General features: G+C 46.1%; 1 protein-coding gene across 2 annotated transcripts in view; it reads right to left on the bottom strand.

Annotated features, from left to right (window-relative positions):
• The window catches only part of ano1a (anoctamin 1, calcium activated chloride channel a), a 183746-nt gene that overhangs the window by 57867 nt on the left and 102752 nt on the right, over positions 1–23127 (bottom strand). For both annotated transcript variants that reach the window (XM_055649204.1, XM_055649203.1), the window contains exons 11-12: positions 5826–5890; positions 4145–4279 (exon numbers count right to left, since the gene is read on the bottom strand). In XM_055649204.1, the coding sequence (XP_055505179.1) occupies positions 4145–4279; positions 5826–5890 (200 nt within the window). The remainder of the gene's footprint in view (positions 1–4144; positions 4280–5825; positions 5891–23127) is intronic.

The following is a 23127-nucleotide window of genomic DNA, read 5'->3' as shown; positions in this document are numbered from 1 at the left end:
CTGGATTGGCGCGGCCTTTCCTGCCGGGATCGACCGGAGCTCCAGCAGCGGCGGGACAGCGCTGAAACATCGCGGGGCTGGCGATGCCTTACCGGGGGTCGCCGTCTGGAGCCCGGAGTGCTGGACCTGCTGCACCAACATCATGGAGCTGCGGTTTGCGGAGCTCCCAACGCGGGCGGCGCTGATGGACAGCGCGGGGTCCTGTGACTCTGCCCAGCTCGACCTGCGGACTCGGGAGCTGCAGACTCCGGCAGCGGGAGGCGGCTGATCGGGAGGTCCGGGCCGCTGAGGAGGAGGCTGCTCACCGTCGGGGTTCGGCGTTGGCATTCCACCATCCCGGCGTGAGGGCCTGAACATCGGGCCACCCAGGGCAGCGACTGCGGGTGCTCGGAAAGCCCCGACCACGGATGGACACGGAGGGGAGGCTGGCTGGACTATGGTGCCGTCCTCACCTGGGTGCCATTTATGTTATGTTGTGTTGTGGACTTTTTGTGTTTGTGCTTTTGTTAAATTTTTAATTCAACTTCAATTTTATTTTTAATATGTTTTATTATTTATTTATTATTTATTTTTATTATTTTTCTTGTGATTTTTTTTAACGATACTGCTGTACGGGAAATTCATTTTGTTGTCTCAAAGTGAGGCAACGACAATAAAATTTGAATACAAGAATACAAGAATACAATACAAGATCACATGGCCTTATGAAGATATTGAACTAATACAGTCAGAAGTCTGTTAGACCCAGCCTCTAAACGGATGATACACGGCTTAAAAATAACACAAAGTGCGGGAGTAAATCAGTGGATCGCTGGAGAAAATGGATAAGTGACTCTAAACTGAACGTGACGTTTCAGGTTGGGACCCTTCTTCAGACCAATTGTAAAGGGGGGCGGGGGGGGGAGAGAGAAAGCTGGAAGAAAGGTGGGGTTCGGACAAAGTCTGGCAAGTGATAGGTAGATACAGGTGAAGGGTTTATGTTTGATGGTTGGACAAAGGCCAGAGTGTGAAAAGAAAAGAAAAAAGTGTGAGAAAGATAGAAGAGGTCCTCGTTTTAAGCCGCCTCGAGTTTCAACTACATGATACCTGTAGAATAGGAAGATTGTACACAAGGGGAGGCAACAACAAAAAAAATCAAACTTAGCAACAAGCCCAAACTAACTTTAATGAGACAACTGGAATGTGGATATTTATTGGGTATTTACGGAATCACACTCTCCAAATAAGAGATTTGTTTTTTAAATGGGCTGCATTTTTGTTAAGCAATGAGAATATAACACCTCATATTTTGCTTGGATAGTTCACACCCCAGCAGTATGAACTTTGACTTCTCCAACTTGAGATAGCCCTTGCCTTCTCTCCATCCCCTCCCACCAGTCTTACTGTCTCCGACTACATTCTATCCCTGTCCCGCCCCCTCCCCTGACATCAGTCTGAAGGGTCTCGACCCGAAACGTCACCCATTCCTTCTCGCCAGAGATGCTGCCTGACCTGCTGAGATACTCCAGCATTTTGTGTCTACCTTCGATTTAAACCAACATCTGCAGTTCAGTCCCACACATTGGATTATCTATTCCTATCTGCATCAATTTCCAATTCATCATCGATTCTGAAACACAACTGAGCCAATAAATCATCCGTTGACCCAAATAATTTGTTCCTATGCTTCAAATTTGACACAATAAATTTATCTCTGGGTTTAAAGATTATGGAGCACAAGATGACAAGAAATTCCACTCACTGGAGAATGGAACACAATTAAAAATGAGTAATGGATCATGCCTCAACTTATTGCTAATCTCAAACCAGAATGTTGTGTTACCCTGATGTTAACCACAACTACCATTCTGACCATCAAATAGGGAATTAAACTGTCTTGCAACAAATTACTCTTATTTTTGATAATTGCAAAGATCCATCCAAATAAATTCTTTTTAATGCAACGACAGTCATGAGAAACTGCAATAAAACATTAAAAGCAGTTGGAGAGACTCAGAAAGATAATCACTTTTTTTTTAATTTAGAGATGCAGCACAGAAACAGGCCCTTCGGCCCACCGAGTCCGTACCAATCATCGATCCCTGCACACGCAAGGGCCTGTCCCACTGTACGAGGTAATTCAAGAGTTCTCCCGAGTTTCCCCCGATTCGAACTCGGAGAATTATGGTAATAGCCGCTCGTAGGTACTCGGGGCTCTCGTGGACATTTTTCACAGTGCTGGAAAAACTTTTACCGCGAGTTACCGCGTTTCCCGAGTGCCTGCCGTTAACATTACGAGCCGCTACGAGACATCCACGAGCTCCGATGTAGCCGCTACATACGTACTTACCACGAGTTAGATTTTTTTTAAACTCGGGAGAGCTCTTGAATTACCTCGTACAGTGGGACAGCCCCTTAACAATATCCTACACAATTTCCATTTATACCAAGCCAATTAACCTACAAAACCTGTACGTCTGCTGGAGGAAACCAGAGATCTCGGAGAAAACCCACATGGTCACGGGGAGAACGTGCAAACTCCGTACAGACATCACCTGTAGTCAGGATTAAACCCGGGACCCTCGCGCCTTGAGGCATCAACTCCACCGCTTGGCCACCGTGCAGCCCCAGCATTTGTAAATTGCCCCTACCGTGTGGGAATAGATGGGAAAGGGGCATAACAGACCTGGTGTGAATGGTCGATTAGCACCATGGGACGATGATCGATGGTCACTGAGGATTTATTACGGGGGACCAAAGGGTCTGTTTGCTGAAAGTTGCAGCTTACAAATAATTCATTTAATTAATCTGCAGTTTTCTGTTTTTCCAGTTAGTTTCTCAGTGACCAGCAAACAGCTACAGGAAGTGGTTCAATCAGAATCTGAACCATGGTAAACCAAACATTGTTGCAAAATAATGCCTCTGTCCCACTTAGGAAACTCGAACGGAAACCTCTGGAGACTTTGAGCCCCACCCAAGGTTTCCGTGCGGTTCCCGGAGGTTTTTGTCAGTCTCCCTACCTGCTTCCACTACCTGCAACCTCCGGCAACCACCTGCAACCTCCGGGAATCGCACGGAAACCTTGGGTGGGGCGCAAAGTCTCCAGAGGTTTCCCTTCAGTTTTCCTAAGTGGGACAGGGGCACATTTAGGAATTCAATTCTACAAGACTGCTGCCTCATGGTGCCACGCTCGATCCTGACATCGGGTGCTGTCTGAGTGGAGTTTGCACGTTCTCCTTGTGACCGTGTTGGTTTCTTCCGGGTGCTCCAGTTTCCTCCCACATGCCAAAGATGTGCGGGGGTTGCAGATTAATTGGACTCTGTAAATCGCTCCCTTGTGCTTGGGGAGAGGATGTGGAAGTGGGGATAACATAGAACTAGTGTGAACAGGTCAACTTGGACTCGGTGGGGCAACGGACCGGTTTCCATGCTACAGTTCTTTAATTTAAAGTACATAAATCCTGATAATTGCAAAAGCATCACTCAGAATTGTTAAAAGGTGGCACAGAGAGTCACCCTTCAGCCCATTTGCTTCTAGTAGATCTCTCCTTGAGCAGTGGGAAAATGATAGCCAATTGTAGGACTGGCAATTTCGGCTTTCACCAAGAAGTGCCATTAAATGTGAAGTGATTTGCAAAATACTGCTTGGAGTTTTTACAACAGGGTGGTACGGTGGTGCAGCGGTAGAGTTTCTGCCTGACGGCGCTTGTAGCGTCAGAGACCCGGGTTCGATCCCGACTGCAGGTGTTGTCTTTACGGAGTTTGTACGTTCCCCTGGTGACCCGAGTGGGTTTTCTCCGAGATCTTTCGGTTTCCTCCCACACTCCAAAGACGTGCAGGTTTGTAGGTTAATTGGCTTGGTGCGAGTGTGTAAATAGTCCCCAGTGTGTGTGTGGGTGTAGGATGGTGTGAGTGTGCGGGGATCGCTGGTCGGCGCGGACTCGGTGGTCCGAAGGGTTTGTTTCCGCGCTGTGTCTCCAAACTAAACTGTGCTGTCAGTTTATACATCGCAAGGACCACAGTTTATTTATTTTATATCGACAGCCTTTCGAGGAGATTTTAAACAAAATCTTAATGGATGGAGTTTGCAAATCTCCTGCCAAGAGCAGTTCAATTATTTGCAAGAGTTATAAATGACTGTATAAATAAATAGCTCAAGCTTCACCTGGGAATATTTTCGTTAACAGTTGCACATCCATACAGGAACACGATGATCCCAAGAGTGGAAGCAGGAATCAGCATTTGTGTGTACACTCCCAGCCAAGCAAAATAAAAAGCAATCTTCTCACCAAAGTACTTCCTGTAAAAGACATCAGCTGTCATTTAAAAAACGTTTGTGTCACAAGCATCATCGTTTAAAGAAAATGTAGACAGATTAGGGTGGTGCAGCAGTAGAGTTGCTGCCTTACAGCGCCGGACACCAGAGTTCGATCCCCCACTACGGGTGCTGTCTGTGCGGAGTTTGTACGTTCTTCCCGTGACCTGCGTGTGTTTTCTCCGAGATCTTCGGTTCCCTCCCACACTCCAAAGACTTAAAGTTTGTAGATTTATTGGCTTACTAAACTCCAGCCGAAACGTGGATTAAACTAAAACATAAAACAGTACAACATAGGAACAGACCTCTGAGTCTGAGGAAAGGTCTTGACCTGAAATGTCACCTATTCCTTTACTCCAGGGATGCTGCCTGACCCGCTGAGTTACTAAAGCATTTTGTGTCTATCTTTACCTTTGAAGCATTGATCAGTCACGATCACATTGAATGGCGGTGCTGGCTCGAGGGGCCGAATGGCCTACTCCTGCACCTATTGTCTATTGACTCTGCCTATCATAATGTCCCAGGTGCCTATAACTTACATTTATGATATTGGATAAACATTTTAAATGACAATGGCAGACAAATCTATCTCGGAGAACAGATGCTAACTAGAAACCTAGAATACATGTTCCCTTAGGGGAGGTTGGTCAAACTGGGATTGTTTTCACTGGAATGATGGAGGTTGCAGGCAGAGCTGATAGAAGTATGAAATTATCAGGGGCAAACATAGGGCAAACAGTCAGAACCGGTTTCCTTGGATGGAAATATTAATCACAAGAGTGCATAATATCAAGGTCACACAGACACACAGACACAAGTGGTGGGGGCCTTGTATGCACTGTCAGTATTGGTGATGGAGGGAGATACAATAGTGTAAATCAGGTGGCTTTTGGATAGGCACATGGATATGCAGGGAATGGAAGGATACAGGTTATGTGCAGGTAGATACGAGTTGGTCCTGGCATCATGAACGGCACAGACATTGGGGGCTGAAGGGCCTGTAGAGTTTAGTTCAGAGATACACCGCGGCGACAGGCCTTTTGGCCCACAGAGTCCGCTCTGACCAGCGATCCCCGCACACTAGCACTATCCTACACACACACACGGGACAATTTACAATTTTAACCAAAGCCAATTATCCTACAAACCCTGGACGTCTTTGGAGTGGGGGGGGGGGAAACCGAAGATCATGAAAAAACCCGCGGGGGGTCGCGGGAAGAACGTACAAACTCCATTCATACAAGCACCCGTAGCCGGGATCGAACCCGGGTCTCTGGCGCTGTGAGGCAGCAACTCTACCGCTGCTGTGCCATACTGCACGAGCTTCTATGAACCCGAGCTTCAGTGAATGAAGAGTTTGTGCATCTGTTCAAAGGCGCTATTCGCATGGTGGCAAAGGTGTAAATGTGTACTATGTATTTAAAGCCGACGACTCCCTCTGTAGCGATCAGCGGGAATCCAGCTTCTTGCATAATGTACAGAAACCAGGGTTTAATTCAGTCGGCCATTTAATTTATCACTGGGTACTTACCTCACGAGATCCAATGGTTGGTATTTGTAAAATATTCCGTAGCTGGCCCATTGCTGGTACAGAAGCTGCAGGGGAAGGAATTTGTAGAGTTACTTTCAGTTCAATATTCAATAGTCAGAGTCCCTGGGGGTTGAGGCTTATAGAAATGGGTCTTATGGATCTTATAGAAACATTCTCAAGGGATTGGACGGGCTAGATGCAGGAAAAACAGTCCCCATGTTGGGGGAATCCAGAACCAGGTGTCACAGTTTAAGGATAAGGGTTAGACTATTTAGGACTGATTTGAGGAAAAACATTTTCACCCAGAGCTGCGAATCTGTGGAATTCTCTGCCACCGAGGGCGGTGGAGGCCAATTCACTGGATTTTTTCAAGAGAGAGTCAGATTTAGCTCTTTGGGCTCATTTTTTCGCCTGTTATGTACTATGTTTACATATTCTGCTGTGCTGCTGCAAGTAAGAATTTCTGGGACATATAACAATAAAACACTATTGACCAAGGGATATTGCAATAAAGCAGAATCAGGGTACTCATTTTGGATGATCAGGCATGATTATATTGAATGGCTGGTACTGGCTCGAAGGGCCGAATGGCCTACTCCTGCACCTATTCTATGTTTCTATGGGGCAAGGTGTACGGGCTATATGGCCAGGAATAAAGATGAGATCTGCGTGGAGGAGGTAGGGACGAGGGGACCAACATTACTTAAAAGGCAATGTCTGTAACTTAATTGGTAACTTTGTGGTGATTCTTTCATGTACTTTGTACGCAAAAACAATCTGAAGAAGGGTTTCGGCCCAAAACGTTGCCTATTTCCTTCGCTCCATAGATGCTGCTGCACCCACTGAGTTTCTCCAGCATTTTTGTCTACATGCAAAAACAAAGCTGGACCCAAGTAGCTGTGACAATAACGTCACCATCAACATATCTGGATCATGTTCCTGAAACAAACTATTAAAGACTGTGTTTTGTTCAGCTTGCTTCTTGTCACGCGTGACGAGGTACAGGGAAAAGCTTTTGTTGCGTGTTCCACAGATGCGCCGCAGGAAGTATCCTGACTAATTGCAACGTGGCCTGGTTTTGGCATTTCCAACATGCAAGAATGTCAGAGGCTGCTGTGAGTGGAGGACTCGGCCCAGACCATCACAGGCACAGTCCTCCCCACCATCAGTTTATTTTAGTTTAGACTAGAGATACAGCGCGGAAACAGGGCCACCATCGGCCCACCTAGTCCGCACTGACAAGCAATCCCTGCACATTAACACTACCCTACACACACGCTAGGAACAATTTACACGGACATACATCAAGCCAATTAACCTACGGACCTGTACGTCTTTGGAGTGTGGGAGGAAACCGAAGATCTCGGGGACAACGTACAAACCCCGTACAGACAACACCCGTAGTCGGGATCGAACCCGGGTCTCCGGCGCTGCAAGGCAGCAACTCTACCGCTGAGCTATCGTGGCCACCCTATCAAAAGCATTGTATGTGAGATGCTACTTCAAAGAGTACTGCCCACATTCTCCACTGTTTGTATTAGAATTGGGTTCTTACTGACATATGTATCAAATTACAGAGAAAAAAACTTGTTTACATGCTATCCAGTCAAGCCATCCAAGGGTTTTGACCCAAAAGGTCACCCATTCATTTTCTCCAGACAGGCTGCCTGTCCCGCTGAGTTACTCCAGCATGTTGTGTCTATCTTCAGTGTAAACCAGTTTCTGCAGTTCCTTCCTACACATACCGTCTACGCATATAACCCAGTCTGAAGCGTCCTGACCCGAAACATCACCCATTCCTTCTCTCCAGCCTGTCCAGCTGAGTTACTCCAGCATTTTGTGTCTATCTTCAGTATAATCAAGACATACACAGGAGGAGAGGGAAAAATAGCAGTGTGCAGAATCTAACATTACATCATTATAGTCTTACAGATGCAGAGAAAGTGCAGATAAAGAAAAAACTGCAATGGCCGCAGTGTGGTAGGTTGGGGGACTGGGGTTAGAGACTTTGTGAATTGCCCAGACTAATTAAAAAAAAAAAAGCAATAGCTCAAATTAACTAGGACAACAACTCAAACTAACTAGGGCAACCACTACTGCACTAATACTCATCTTTCAGAGCACATTTCCAATAGCTTTTCCTATGGAAATAATAGCAAGTAAGCTAGTTAGACATCATCAGTCTTTTACACTTGAAGATCAGAAGATTTACATTACCTCTGGCCTTGGTTTCATTTTGTGGGAAGATATTTTGAACTGAGAACAGTATGAACTTCTGACCTTACTATACAAAGCTACATCTTGCAAAAAAAAATGCTCTTAATGAACCTCAGCATGAGAACATTTACATACAAATGACCTTTCGAGTGTGTTGCCGTCCTACGGGCAAAGAAATAATAAAAACGCCAACTCAGAAATATCAACATACTTCCTGGAGCAGTGAGTAAGGACAATTCCCACAAGAAAGACCACTGCAAGAACTCTGCAAAGTTATCAGAAAAACATATTTAAGTGACACGCAGATTGCTGCATCCACTAGGAAGTCAATTTAATCAGGGAACTCGACTGCCCGTGGGTTATTCTGGTCACTCAGGAAAACCAGCTGGAGCAACCGGGATGGACAATAAATTTATTGGAAACTTTCTCCAATTGTCCGCAATGATAAATCGCATCAACTGTACGTGGCGTTCCAGCAGGGCCAAATCATACCATCATAAGTGATCAGGAGTAGAATTCGGCCATTCGGCCCATCAAGTCTACTTCGCCATTCAATCATAATCTATCACTCCCTCCTAACACCATTCTCCTGCCTTCTCCCCATAACCTCCGACACCCGTACTAATCAAGAATCTATCTAGATCAATAATGCTGCATTGAGTAGAGTCGGTTGTTCCTCTAACTTAAAGTAATCCCTGCATTCCCTTTCTCTTATTAGTTGGACTTTGCCAATACGGCACCGACCATCACACGAATTAATGGAGTAAATCAGCAGAGACAGAGTGAGAGAAGGATTCACAGACAGAGTGACACAGAGGGACACAGAGTGACACAGAGTGACACAGAGTGACACAGAGTGACACAGAGTGACACAGCGGGACTGAACAAAGGTATCGACGCAAAATGTTGCCTATTCCTAGTCTGCAGGGATGCTGCCTGACCTACTGAGCTACTCCAGCATGTTGACTTTGTCTTCAGCAGAGACAGAGTCAAAGCCCTGTCCCACGGTACGAGTTCATTCCAAGAGCTCTCCCGAGTTTGCCCCGATTCGAACTCGGAGATTTACGGTAATGGCTGCTCGTTGGTACTCGGGGCTCTCGTAGACATTTTTCAATATGTTGAAAAATCTTCACCAGTCTTCACGAGCTTACCTGCCATTAGCGTGCCTTCCCGAGTACCTGCCGTTAGCGTTACGAGCCGCTAAGAGACGTCCCCAAGCTCCGAGGTACCCGCTACGTTCATTCTCCGTGCTTACCCCGAGTTTGATTTTTTTTTAAACTCGGGAGAGCTCTTGGAATGAACTTGTACAGTGGGACAGGGCTTTCAGTATAGCACGTTGTACAAGTAATCCTGCATTAGTGAAAACCTGTACCAAGTACAAAGCGTGCCATTTATACATTTCTAAACACCTTTCTAAACTGTTGCATAGAGAAAATGGCAATTGACAAAGTTCACCTCCTTCCATTGAATGAAATAATTTTATTGAAATCCCTTGCCTAGAAAATTTTTAACACGAAGGCTTACTTCAAGTGCCACTCCAAGCTGGCAGCTGCAAGTCTGAATTGGTGCCCCAGTGTGATACAGCCTTCTAATTGCAAGAGACTTCATAAATAAACCCCAATTAGCTCGTTTCTGTCTTAAAGGAAAACAGGATATTCCAATTAAAAGTATGCTGGGGCTCCCTGTGTCCATAATAATATTATATCCTCAGTACCAAATAAAAAACAACAAGAGACCAATTCCTCGTTCCATTGCATTGTGTGGGAACTAATTGTGGTGTAAACTTGATGTCATCATATAACAATTCTTCTCCTTTTTTTAGTGTGTGAAATACTTTTGGGATATTTCTCAGACTTGACGAGGCAAGACTCAAAGCCAAGGATGAGGACGGGTGTTTAAAATTCCGCAATTCGCAATTCCATACTTTCCTTAATTCCACTTCCCGCTGAGTTTTGACTTTTGAAGCCTGCAAGTATCCAAAGATGTTCCCTGCATCCGCCATCGCTGCTTACTGGGCCACGTGTGAATGTTTGCCGGACCCGGTGCCACCAGATTGACACTGATGAGCAGCCGAGCGTGGCCAATGAGATAAGGGGCTGGAAAGCTGTGCTTTTCAAAAATGTATTTATTGCCAGTGCTAGTGTCAAGTTATCGGCTTAAAACAGTATTATTCTGAAAAGAAGAGCAAGGAAAATTACTGAAGGGTTATTTAGAGACTACAGTGCGTTGTGACATCATATGTAAGAAAGGCGGTTGATAGTGTCAAAAATATTATACACCTAGGCCGGAGGCCCCCTAGATTTTGAGGCCCTAGGCTTCAGCCTAGCCAAGAGTCGAGAGTGCTTTATTGTCATATGTCCCAGACGAGACAATGAAATTCTTACTTGCTGCAGTACAACAGAATGTGAATATGTAAACATTGTATATAACAGGGGAAAAAAAGAGAAAAAAACTTTAAAAAAAGTTTTAAACCAAGCCTCTAGCTAAATCCAGCATTATGCAAGAAGAGTTTTTGCTGTGGTTCAGAATTAGCACCAGAAGGAAAGTGTAAAATACCCGATCTTTCAGGTTTAATTCAAGCGGTCTGATCCTTTGGCTGCGCTGCTGGCATGTCTGACCTCCATCTTGACACCAAATAACAAACACAGTGGGGAACCAAATAACTAACAGTGTGTGGCTAAATCGGTTGGGATTCTTTCACCCTGCTGATACGAGAGACCCAAGCTGGCACGAGTAAGTCAGGAAGTCCTGGCCTAACGGATGGCAAAGTGGCTCCATTCCCTCACACGCTGCTCACGGGTGCCAACTCAGCCTAACTACAGAACCATGAACGCATCGGGACATTGTCACGTGTGCCCAGGTACAGTGGAAAAACCTTTGGTGCGAGCTACCCCATCAAATAATACTGCACATGAATACAATGAAGTCACACACAAGGGCGGCAGGGTAGTGCAGCTGTAGAATTACTGCCCGAGAGACCCAGATTTGGTCCTGCCCACAGGTGCTGTCTGTGCGGAGTTTGCACGTTCTCCCTGTGACCTGCGTGGGTTTTTCCCCAGGTGCTCGGGATTCCTCCCACATTCCAAAAACGTACAGGTTTGTAGGCTAAGTTTTTAAGCAGGAACTGCAGATGCTGGAAAATCGAAGGTACACAAAAATGTTGGAGAAACTCAGCAGGTGCAGCAGCATCAATGGAGCAAAGGAAATAGGCAACGTTTCGGGCTGAACCCCTTCTTCAGACTGATGAAGGGTTTTGGCCCGAAATGTTGCCTATTTCCTTCGCTCCATAGATGCTGCTGCACCCGCTGAGTTTCTCCAGCATTTCAGATTCAGATTCATTTTAATTGTCATTGTCAGTGTACCTTACAGAGACAACGAAATGCATTTGGCATCTCCCTTGAAGAGCGACATAGCAAACGATTTGAATAAATAATAATGTGTCCGGGGGGGGGGGGGGGGGGGTGGTGTGTGTAGGATAGTGACCGAGGTACGTGTACCTTACAGGTTTGTAGGATGGCTTTGGTAAAGATTGTAAATTGCCCCTAGTGTGTGTAGGACAGTGATAGTGTACAGGGATCGCTGGTCAGCGTGGACTCAGTGGGCCAAAGGGCCCATTTCCAGGCTGTATTGGGAAACTAAACGAGTACAAAAGGCTGCGTGCAGGAAAGGACAGGGAAGAAAGACTTAAAGAGAATATTATTCGTACAGCTAGAAAGTAGTAGATTTACGAGTGGAAGTTTTAAAAGAGTGGTGGTTGTATTGGATATTAGTAAAGCCTCTTCTGGGAACAGCACACAAGAATTGCTCCACCCCACGCCATCTTCTTGGCTCTTCCCTCCCATTTATTCCTTAGGTCGACCTTTTTCTATCACTTATTAAGCATTTTAATTCAGCAAAACCAAAATCATCCATAATTTCATGCGATAGGGAGTAGAATTAAGCCATTCGGCCCATCAAGTCTACTCCACCATTCAATCGCACTTGATCTATCTTTCCATCTCAACCCCATTCTCCTGCCTTCTCCCCATAATCCCAGATTCCATCACTGATCAAGCAATCTGTCAATTGCAATCTTTGTGTTAAAAATATCCATTGGCTTGGCCTGAACAGCCGTTCACCACCGTCTGAATAAATAAATTCCTCCTCATCTCCTTCCTGAAGGAACATCCTGAGGAATAACTGAGTAATAACTTCAGGATATTTTCCTCAGGATTCAGTTTTCATGAGAGAGTTATATTTAGCCAAAGGAATCAGGGGATATGGGGGAAAAAGCAGGAACGGAGTACTGATTCAACTGATCAGCAATGATCATATTGAATGGTGGTGCTGGCTCGAAGGGCTGAATGGCCTACTCCTACACCCATTTTCTATGGTTCATTCTTCAGGATCAAGTTGGTAATGCTTCAGCAGTGGCCTTCACAATTGAAAACAAAAATTTTATGACCCACTTACAGAATTTGGAAAAATGATGAAAAGATCCCAGTTTTAAAACAAAAAACATCTGTAATCTTCCATTTCCCAGTAAACACACACAAAATCTGGCCTTTCCACAATACACAGGGGGTTTTAAAATCCCAAGTATTCCCAGTTGCTGATCCAAATTTGGAACAGAGAAAATTGGAAAAAAGTTTGCAGAACAGATAAAAAGTCACAATTTTTTTTTTCTCTAATATTTACAGTGACCTTCCAGACATAATACATGTGGAGCACCCAGCCTTGGTGGAGGTGAAGAAAAGCTGTATCCACTGACACGTACTCAAGAGTAAGCAGCATCTCCTTTGGTTTCAAGACACCGGCATTAAATGTCAGAACAAGGGTGGCACGGTGGCACACCAGTGGAGTTGCTACCCAACAGTGCCAGACACCCGGGTTCGATGCCGACTATGGGTGCTGTCTGTACGGAGTTAGCACGCTCTCCCCGTGACCTGCGTCGGTTTTCTCCAGGTGCTCCAGTTTCCTCCCACACTCCAAAGACGTGCAGGTTTGTAGGAAAATCGGCTTGGTGTAAATTGCCGCTAGTGCTTGCGTGTTTAGAACAAGCGTTAGCGTGCAGGGAACACTGGTCGGAGTGGACTCAGTGGGCCGAAGGGCCTGTCTCCATGCTGTATCGCTAAACTAAACTAGGGTTCACTTGGTAACTATAGATTGCTGTTAGGCGGGACTTCAGCAGTTTTGGGTACGTTTAATAGAACGCAAACATTGACTTGTTGATGAAAGAGTAGACTTATGATTGGGACCCATTGACAAGTAAACTCTGAAACCACACCCAAACTGCATCAAAGATTAAGCACCAAAAAAAAAGATGATTTATATTCTTTATAAAGAATATAATCTTTATAATTTATAACAGGTCCAGAGAAGGGTCTCGACCGGTAACAAGACCTGTCCATTTTTGCCAGCATTTGTGTCTATCTTTGCTAGAAACCAGTATCTGCTGTTCCTTTTTATTGCATTAAAGATTTACATATTTTAATCGAAGAACCCACCCCCCCCAGATATTTCACAGAATGCAAAGATATGTGGCATATCATATACACAAGCACCTTTAACTTGAGAGGTGAAATTAAAACTCTTATTTAGCAAACTTGGCAAAGGCAACAGTTACAACTTCATTCACGCTTCGGAAGAATATGGTGGTTATTCGATAACCAACTGAACGTGCATTTGGTTGCAGGATAGAAACAGATCCAATCCTAAACATCTTGGATCTTGAAGGTCACGTAGTTATTTTTGCACTTGCAGTCACCATGTGTATCACTGTCAGTCACTTCCTTCAGCCACCACCCACTCACCTTGTTATTGGATCAAGCATTGACTGCTTAAAATGCAAAGCAGATGTCTAGAAGTAGTTACTTGTTCCCAGAATAACTTCCCATTTGTTTTTTAGTTTTTAGTTTTAGAGATACAGGGCGGAAACAGGCCCTTCGGCCCACCTAGTCCATGCCAACCAGCGATCCCCGCACACTAACACTATCCTACACATACAAGGGACTGTTTACAATTTTATCAAGCCAATTAACTGACAAACCTGTAAGCCTTGAGTGTGGGAGGGAACCAGAGGTCCCGGAGAAAAGCCACGCAGGTCGCGGGAAGAATGCACAAACTGTGTACAAACCGCACCCGTAGTTAGGATTGAACCCGGGTCTCTGGCGCTGTAAGGCAGCAACTCTACCACTGCACCATTGTGCCGTCCCAGGACTTGAGGGCCAGAGCTATAAAGAGAGGTTGAGGAGGCTAGGACTATCTCTTGCAGCACAGGAGGATGAGGGGAGATCTTATAGAGGTGTACAAAACCATGAGAGGAATAGATTGGGTAAACTCACCAAGTCTCTTGCACAATGGGGCTGAATCGATAACCAGAGACCACAGGGTTAAGGTGAGGGGAAAATATTTAACAGGAACCCTTTTTGTGTGGTGGGTGTATGGAACGAGCTGCCAGAAGAGGTAGTTGAAGCAGGTACTATCGCAACATTTAAGAAACATTTAGACAGGTACACAGATAGGAGAGGTTTAGAAGGTTGTGGGCCAAAGGCAGGCAGGCAGGCAGGCAGGAGGGGCTTGTGTAGATGGGACATGTTGATCGGTTTGGGCATGTTCAGCTGAAGGGCCTGTTTCCACGCTGTATGATTCAATGACTCTTGGGATTGTCACTGGGAACGTAGGAAGAGTTACTTCATATTTATAACCAGAAGCAATTGTGGTTTATCAATTCCCCGGGTATTCCGAAGTTAAAACCATTTATTGCTGTTCCCAATTAGTCAGCATTTATATCATTTTAACCGTATATAACACTCATGATGCAAGTTTCTCAGTTTATTCATCCAAACACATCCTATCCAGTAGAATTTAATGAGGGATTTGAAAAACACATTGTCCGGCACGATGGCGCAGCGGTAGAGTTGGTGCCTTAAGGGCCTGTCCCACTTTGCGCCTCGTATACGTGTCATACGCAAAATAGGTTGACGCAACGTCACACGCAAATCACGCATCATGCGTTAGCACAGCCGTCTGGTGCGCGTGACGTCATTAGAATATCCTTACGTAACCATACGTCACCACGCGATACACGTGAGACGTCGGGACGCCAGCGCCCGACGCCACTGCGTCAGAGTGCGTACCCAATGCATCACGCAGGTGGCGCGCGCGCGGATTTCGTTACTCTACGAAATCTTGGAGCGCCGGGCCATACCGTGTGCCACCGCATGCGATTCCACGCCTCGCCATGCGCAACGCATGCGCACCCCACGCGTCGACCCATTTTACATACGACGCGTAAATGAGGCGCAAATGACGGCCAAATGGGACAGGCCCTTCACTGCGCCAGAGACCCGGGTTCGATCCCGACTACGGGTGCTGTCTGTGCGGAGTTTGTCCTGCACCAGTAAAACATAACAGGTGATGTCCAGGGCAGGTGTGTTTGTAACTATCAGGATATCTTACAATCCAATGGTACGAATGCTGAATTCGCCAACTTCCAGTAATAAACCACTGGCCCCCCACATCACTTCACTTTCTCGTTCCCCTTCCCCCCCCCCCCCCCCCCCCCCTCCTCCACCCTTCATCCTAGTTCTTTCACCTACTCCACCCTCCCAGTTATCCTGTTTCAAGAAGGAACTGCGGATGCTGGAGAAATCTAAAGTAGACGCTAAACGCTGGAGAGACTCAGCGGGTGAGGCAACATCTCTGGAGAGAAGGAATAGGTGACATTTCAGGTGAAGGCCCCTTCTTCAGACCGATGTTGGGGGAGGCAAAGGGGGGTGAAGAAAGGAAGGAGGAACGACAGTAGGTCTGGGGGAGAACTGAGAAGGGGAGGGGAAGGAAGGAGAAAGCAAGGGTTACCGAAAATTAGCGAAGTTAATGTTCATATGTTCAGACTGCCCTAGCGAAATACAAGGTGGGGCAGTCTGCTTGGGTCTGCACCCCAGCGGTATGAACATCGATGTCTTTATTCTCAGTTATCCTGCTCCTTTCCATCCTTTGGAATCTCATTACTCATACCCTAATCCAAATTTCCCTTTAAACCCCACTCTTCACCGCTCCCTCCCCATCCCCTTCTCCACCCCCTCTATTTTTACAAAGCACTCAAAGGCCTTTTATTGTCACGAGCACCCATTAAGGTACATTGATATTGGTATTACTCTCCTCTCCTCTCCACCCTCGTCACCTCTAGTCTTTTTTCATTTACTCCACCCACTTGCCAAACGCCCTCCCCCTACTCCTGTATCCACCTATCACTTGCCAGGCATTAATCTGCCCTCAACTCCAGCTTTCACTGCTGCAGATGCTGGAAAATCGAAGGTAGACAAAAGTGCTGGAGAAACTCAGCGGGTGCAGCAGCATCTATGGAGCGAAGGAAATAGGCAACGTTTCGGGACGAAACGTTGCCTATTTCCTTCGCTCCATAGACGCTGCTGCACCCGCTGAGTTTCTCCAGCACTTTTGCCCACCCCCAGCTTTCTCCTCCCTACTCCAGTCCAAAGGGGCCCCATCCTGAAATGTAGGCCGTCCATTCCCTCCGCAGATGCTGCCTGACCCGCCGAGTTCTTCCAGCACTGCACGTTTTTGCCCAGATCTCGTCGTCCCGATGACACTGTTGCCCCAAGCTCGCCATGCTAATGACAAATCGAGCACAGACAAAAAAAAAAAACATGGATTTATACAGAGCTTTCAAAAACATCCCATGGCACTTTACAGCAGCTTATGCAAACAAAATTGATACCAGTCCACACCAGGACACTCCTGACAAGTCGCCAAAAAATGTCTCTAAAGTTCTGCCGTGATCCCAGCTTAAAAGGGCTCAAGGGAGGATAATATTAGACACGGAATTCCAGAGCCTGGAGTCTTGCCACCTCAAGGCAAGGCTGCCCTGTAGCATTAAATAAAAACTCAGCTGGTCAGGCAGCATCTGTGGAGGGAATGGATGGGTGACGTTTCTGCATACCCATGTCCCCATCCAACAAGTTCATCAGCTCCTAAGTGGTAAGAGCAGAAGTAGGCCATTCGGCCCACCAAGTCTACTCCGCCATTCAATCAAGGCTGATCTAATTAAGGGGTTGGGCAGGCTAGATGCAGGAAGATTGTTCCCGATGTTGGGGAAGTCCAGGACAAGGGGCAAGTATGAGGGGGAAATCCTTTAGAACCGAGATGCGAAAAACATTTTTCACACAGAGAGTGGTGTATCTCTGGAACGCTCTGCCACAGAAGGCAGTTGAGGCCAGTTCATTGGCTATATTTAAGAGGGAGTTAGATGTGGCCCTTGTGGAGAAAGGGATCAGGGGGTATGGAGAAAAGGCAGGTACAGGATACCAAGTGGATGATCAGCCATGATCATATTAAATGGCGGCGCAGGCTCGAAGGGCCGAATGGCCTACTCCTGCACCTATTTTCTACGTTTCTATCTATCTCTCCCTGCTAACCCTATTCTCCTGCCTTCTCCCCATAACCTCCGACCTGTGTTAATCAAGAATCTATCTCTACCTTAAAAATATCCACTGACTTGGCCTCCGCAGCCTACTGTGGCAAATAATTCCACAGATTCACCACCTCCCGACAAAATAAATTCCTCCTCTCATCTCCTTCCTAAAAGAACGTCCTTTAATTCTGAGGCTGTGACCCCTTGTCCTAAACTCTCCCACAAGTGGAAACATCCTCTCCACATCCACTCAATCTGAGCCTCAATATTTGGTAAGTATCAACGAGGGTTCCCCTCATCCTTCTAAACTCCAACAAATACAGGCCCAGTGCAGTCAAACGTTCATCATATGTTAACCCACTCATTCCTGGGATCGTTCTCATGCAATAACATAATGCCAGGTTAAACTGATTCCCTCTGCTCACTCATGATCCATTGCCCCCTTCCCTTGCAAATCATTCAGTCTATCCAAAAGCCTCTTAAATGTATCTATCATATCTGCCTCCACCCCCCACCCACCACCCATCGTGTGAAAACTTTACCCCTCAGGTTGCTATTATATCTTTTCCCCCTTCACCTTAAACCTACATCCTCTGGTCCTCAATTCACCTGCTCTAGGCAAGAGCCTCCCAAGTGCATCCAAAGTCTTTTCTTCTAATTTATGCCTTTTCATTTATCAGAATGGACCAGTTACGCTTCAGAATCAGCTGGACAATCATCTTCCCACAATAAAATCTGGCATCAAACGAAAAAATTAGATTTCAAATGTTAATAGAAATAATGAATAACGATCTCAGCACTGATCCCAATGGAATCCATCTTCGACCAAACAATATAGTTAATCTTTACCCCTTCTCTGTGTTCTCTGGCTTAAAGCGGGGACTCGTACACACGCAAATGTAACGATTTTATTTGGTTGGACTCTCCCACGACTGAACACACACACACACACTCAAACACGACTCATCTGCAAAGCCTTCGCTCCTAAAAGTCCTCCCTATTTTAATAGCAAACAAGAGCAGGCATATTGGTCAACAATCAAAGCTGGGTTACTAAAAGAAGAACAGAAGGAACAAAAATAACTTGAAATGCCAAGTCGTTATGATGGGCTAATTTAGTAGCTCCAAGCACGGCCCTTGTTTACATGACCTCAGATTTACAATAACAAAATTCAAGGCCTTTCTGTCTGTGAGTTCTGGCAACCAGGTTTCACTGTTTTGTTTAGAGATACCGTGTGGGTGCGGCACGGTGGCGCAGCGGTAGAGTTGCTGCCTTACAGCGCCCGAGACCCCGGTTCGATCCCGACTGCGGGCTCTGCCTGTACAGAGTTTGTACGTTCTCCCCGTGACCTGCGTGGGTTTTCTCAAGAGATCTTCGGTTTACTCCCACACCCCAAAGGCGTACAGGTTTGTAGGTTAATTGGCTTTTGGCAGAAACGTATAAATGTAAAATTGTCCCCAGTGTGTGTGTGTGTAGGGTTGTGTTAATGAGCTGCGTGCCGACTGTGAGCCTGTTTTCGTGTTGTATCTCTAAACGAAACTCAACAGGCCCTTTGGCCCACCGAGTCCTCGCCAACTAGCGATTCCTGCGCACCAACACTATCCCACACACACGAGGGACAATTTACAACTTTACCAACCCAATTAACCTACAAACCTGTACGTCTTTGGAGTGTTGGAGGAAACCGAAGATATCGGAGAAAACCCACGCGGTCACGGGGAGAACGTACAGACTCCGTACAGACAGTACTCGTAGTCAGGATCAAACCCGGGTCTCTGGCGCTGTGAGGCAGCAACTCCACCGCTGAGCCACCGTGCCACACATTGGAATCAAATTAAATTGGGCTCTCCCTTGATCTATCTTTGTCGACCTCTCAGCAAGTTGCTATTCAAGTGGCCTTGCGGAAAAGTTAATTGATACGAACAAAATCTGGCAGCATAGAGTTTCCTGGACGTCCAAAGTTGCAATAGTCTTGGTAGCCACTTGGAGTGCAGCGGTTAGCAACATAATGCAACACTGGTAGATTTTTCCCCACTGTGTGCTTGGAACTCAGTTTTATTTTCAGTGTCTGTATTAAATATACTGCCTCACTGGCGCCCCATTGAAGAGTAGCGGAATTGAAGCGGTTAATTGCAAGCGAAAGCCTTCACGACTTTAAGCAACACTGGGGGTAGGTGGCTGGCACATGTTAAATACTCGCTAGTCACTTTATTGACAGTGCTACATACTCGAGTCCGCAATTAATCATTTGGGTTGACAGCGACTGATGGAACAGGCCTTTTTGGAATTTACACAGTTCCAGCGTAGCCGAGAAGATGGATTACTCCAAGAATAATAAATTCTGATTTCCTAAAATGCACTAAGTTGGGATACTTGTGCCTGAAATAGCTTGAACTTCAGCCTGATCTTTTTTTTGCTCAAAGACCCTGACCCGGACGAGTCTTGGGGAGAATTGCGGGAGGTGGTACTGGCAACAAGACTTTCTGGAGCCCAGATTTAAAAAAAAAAAGTTTTGCTGACATTAACTCAAAAATAAAAGTATGAGAAAAACTGATTTTACTTGGCACTTAACCAACAAGAATCCTTCCAAATGCATTAGTTTCAAATGCAGTGACTGAGGGCACTAAAACCTTGACACAATGGTCAACCTGGACCTTAATTTTAGTTTAGGGTAGCTTAGAGATAATGGGCGGAAACAGGCCCTTCAGCCCACCGAGTCCGCACCGACCAGCGATCCCCGAGCACACCAAGTACAATTTACAATTTTTACCAAAGCCAATTAACCCACAAACCTTTGGGTTCGTGAGAGGAAACCAAAGATCTCAGAGGAAAAACCCACGGGGGCAACATACAAACTCCGTAAAGATAGCAGCCGTAGTCAGGATCGAACCTGGGTCTCTGGCGCTGCAAGACAGCAACTCCACCGCTGCACCACTGGGCCTCCCTCCAGTTACTGAGTTACTCCAGCACTTTATGACGTTTCACCTTAAAACTAGGCGCCGACACGGACTCGGCGGGCCGAAGGGCCTGTTTCCAGTCTGTGTCTCGAAACAAAATTGAAATGAATGCGGAGGCTGATATTTGTGTCAAGATTTCAACGCCCTCAGTCAGTGCATTTGAAAGTATTCAAGAGAGTGTTAAATTGTAGCTCTTGGGGCTAACAGAATCAAGGGATATGGGGGAGAAAGCAGGAACGGGGTACTGATTTTGGATGATCAGCCGTGATAGTATTGAATGGAGGTGCTCGCTTGAAGGGCTGAATGGCCTCCTCTAGTGCCCATTTTCTGTGATGCCGCTGGTCGGCAGCTGCAGACCGACATCAATAAAAAATACTGATACCACGAGATGACGTTTCAGACTATGCTTCACAGACGAGTGTTAATCAGGAATTGACTAAATTCATTGTTCAAATCTCCCACTCAACCTCAATCTAATGTGTCATTAATGTATATCTTCTTGCAATCTGATGGCCAGATTACGGCCATTACAAGTAGCTAATTTCCAAAGTCAATCTATTCATCGGCTATAAAGAACTCCGAGATGTTAAGATTGTGATAACAAAGATTGTAAAACAGAAGTGCTTTTGTCAGGACAATTCTTTCTGTATTCCCTGCCACCCCACAGTAGCAATCCCAGCTGATAGCAATTAGTTTCACTAGAATGCTTGCAGCAATGGCCAAGTTACCAAACACTTCAGCAAGGACTATGTTGCTCCTCTCAGAGTTGCAGCATAGAAATATACACAAATAGGTGCAGGAGTAGGCTATTCGGCCCTTCGAGCCATTCAATATGACCAATGGCTGATCATCTAAAATCAGTTCCCCGTTCCTGCTTTCTCCCCCCCCCCATATCCCTCGACTTCCCCTTAGCCTGAAGAGCTAAATCTAACTAGTGAATGGACCTTCGAGATCGTGGAAACGTTAACAAACTCGAGATAAAATGCTGGACTAACTCAACGGGTCAGGCAGCATCTCTGGACAATAGGGAATCGAGGATGTTTCGGGCCAAGACCCTTCTTCAGACTGAGAGTCTGCGGAATGAGATATGGACGGTGATATAGAACAAATAAATGAAAGGTGCGCAAAATAGTAACGACCATCAAGGAAACAGTCCATTGTTGTCTGTGGGGGGGGGGGGGGGGGGGGGGGGGGGGGGGGGGGGGGGGGGGGGGGGGGGGGTAAGGTGTAAACGAGTTTTACAGACAATGAAACTCACCAGAACGACAGTCAAACTAATATAATAACTTGAGTAGAGGAGGGAAAGAGAGAAGGGCCTGACCCACTTTGCGATATTTTTTGGCGACTGCAAACCCGTAGTTTAGTCGCCCTAAAAACCGTCAAGTTGTACGACATACACACTGTCGTTTGCTGTCCTGTGGGTGATGCCCAGTTAGGGTCAGGGTTTGCTCTAACCCTAGTCCTAGCTCTAACAGGACAGCGTACATCAGCGTGTGACAGGGCGCACAACATGATAAGCCACCCAGATGTCGCCTGAAGGTTTTGAACATTCCAAAATCCAGGGGCGGCAGGGAGACGCCCCACGTCACTACATGGGTCACCTTGTGTCACGCCACAGCACGCCACGACAACCACTTTTCACGCTGTCGCCGAAGATGTCGTCCAAATAGAGTGGGGGGGGAAAGGGGGATGGAAGGAATGCTTGAAGTTGGAGAAATAAATATTCATATCGGTCGGTTGTCAGCTGCCCAAGCGAAATATGAGGTGCTGTTCCTCCAATTTGCATTTGGCTTCACTCTGACAATGGAGGAGGCCCAGGTTACAGAGAACAGGAGAGTCTATCATCGGTTTAAACAAGCATCTGCAGTTCCTTCCTATGCGTTAACAAACCAATGATGAAAAGAATCCAAGTCTTTAAAGTGATGTTGGTCATAGAAGCTACATACAGAACCAGTGGCTTAACAAGAATAGCGAGAACTTGGACCATTTACCCCATCCATCTTAAGAGAGCTGGAAGTGTGGATTCAATTTGCCCATAAAACATTCAAAAGTTTATTTTGGGGGAAAACAGAGTTGTCATCCTACCCTGTGCTAGAAGGAACTGCAGATGCTGGTTTAAACCGAAGATAGACAAAAAAAAACAAAAAACTGGAGTAGCTGAACCTTCTTCATAGTCTGAAGAAGGGCCTCGACCCGAAACGTCACCCATTCCTTCTCTCCAGAGATGCTGCCTGTCCCGCTGAGTTACTCCAGCATTTTGTTTCATCCTACCCAGTTAAATTCAGTTACATTGGAAGCAGAGGGCATCGCAATTGTGGTTATGCAAGCACATTTATTATTGTCAACCAGGGGTGAAATACAAGACAAGTATAAAACAAACTGCTGGTGGAACTCAGCGGGTCACACAGCCTTTCCATTTGCCTTCCCAGTTGCTGCTGCCCATGAGTTTAGTTTAGGTTAGAGATACAGCCCGGAAACAGGCCCTTTGGCCATCAAATCCGCACCGACCAGCGATCCCTTCATATTAATACTATCCTACACACACACACACACTAGGGACAATTTAACATTTTCTACTAACCTACAAACCTGCACGTCTTTGGAGTGTGGGAGGAAACCGAAGATCTCAGAGAAAACTCACGCAGGTCACGGGGAGAACGTGCAAACTCCGCACAGACAGCACCCGTAGTCAGGATGGAACCCAGGACTCTGGTGC

The sequence above is a fragment of the Leucoraja erinacea genome, chromosome 18, assembly GCF_028641065.1.
Source record: "Leucoraja erinacea ecotype New England chromosome 18, Leri_hhj_1, whole genome shotgun sequence".
In the NCBI taxonomy this organism is placed as follows: Eukaryota; Metazoa; Chordata; class Chondrichthyes; order Rajiformes; family Rajidae; genus Leucoraja; species Leucoraja erinaceus.
The sequence above is the reverse complement of the archived record's forward strand: the minus strand, read 5'-3'. Positions and strand labels throughout refer to the sequence as shown.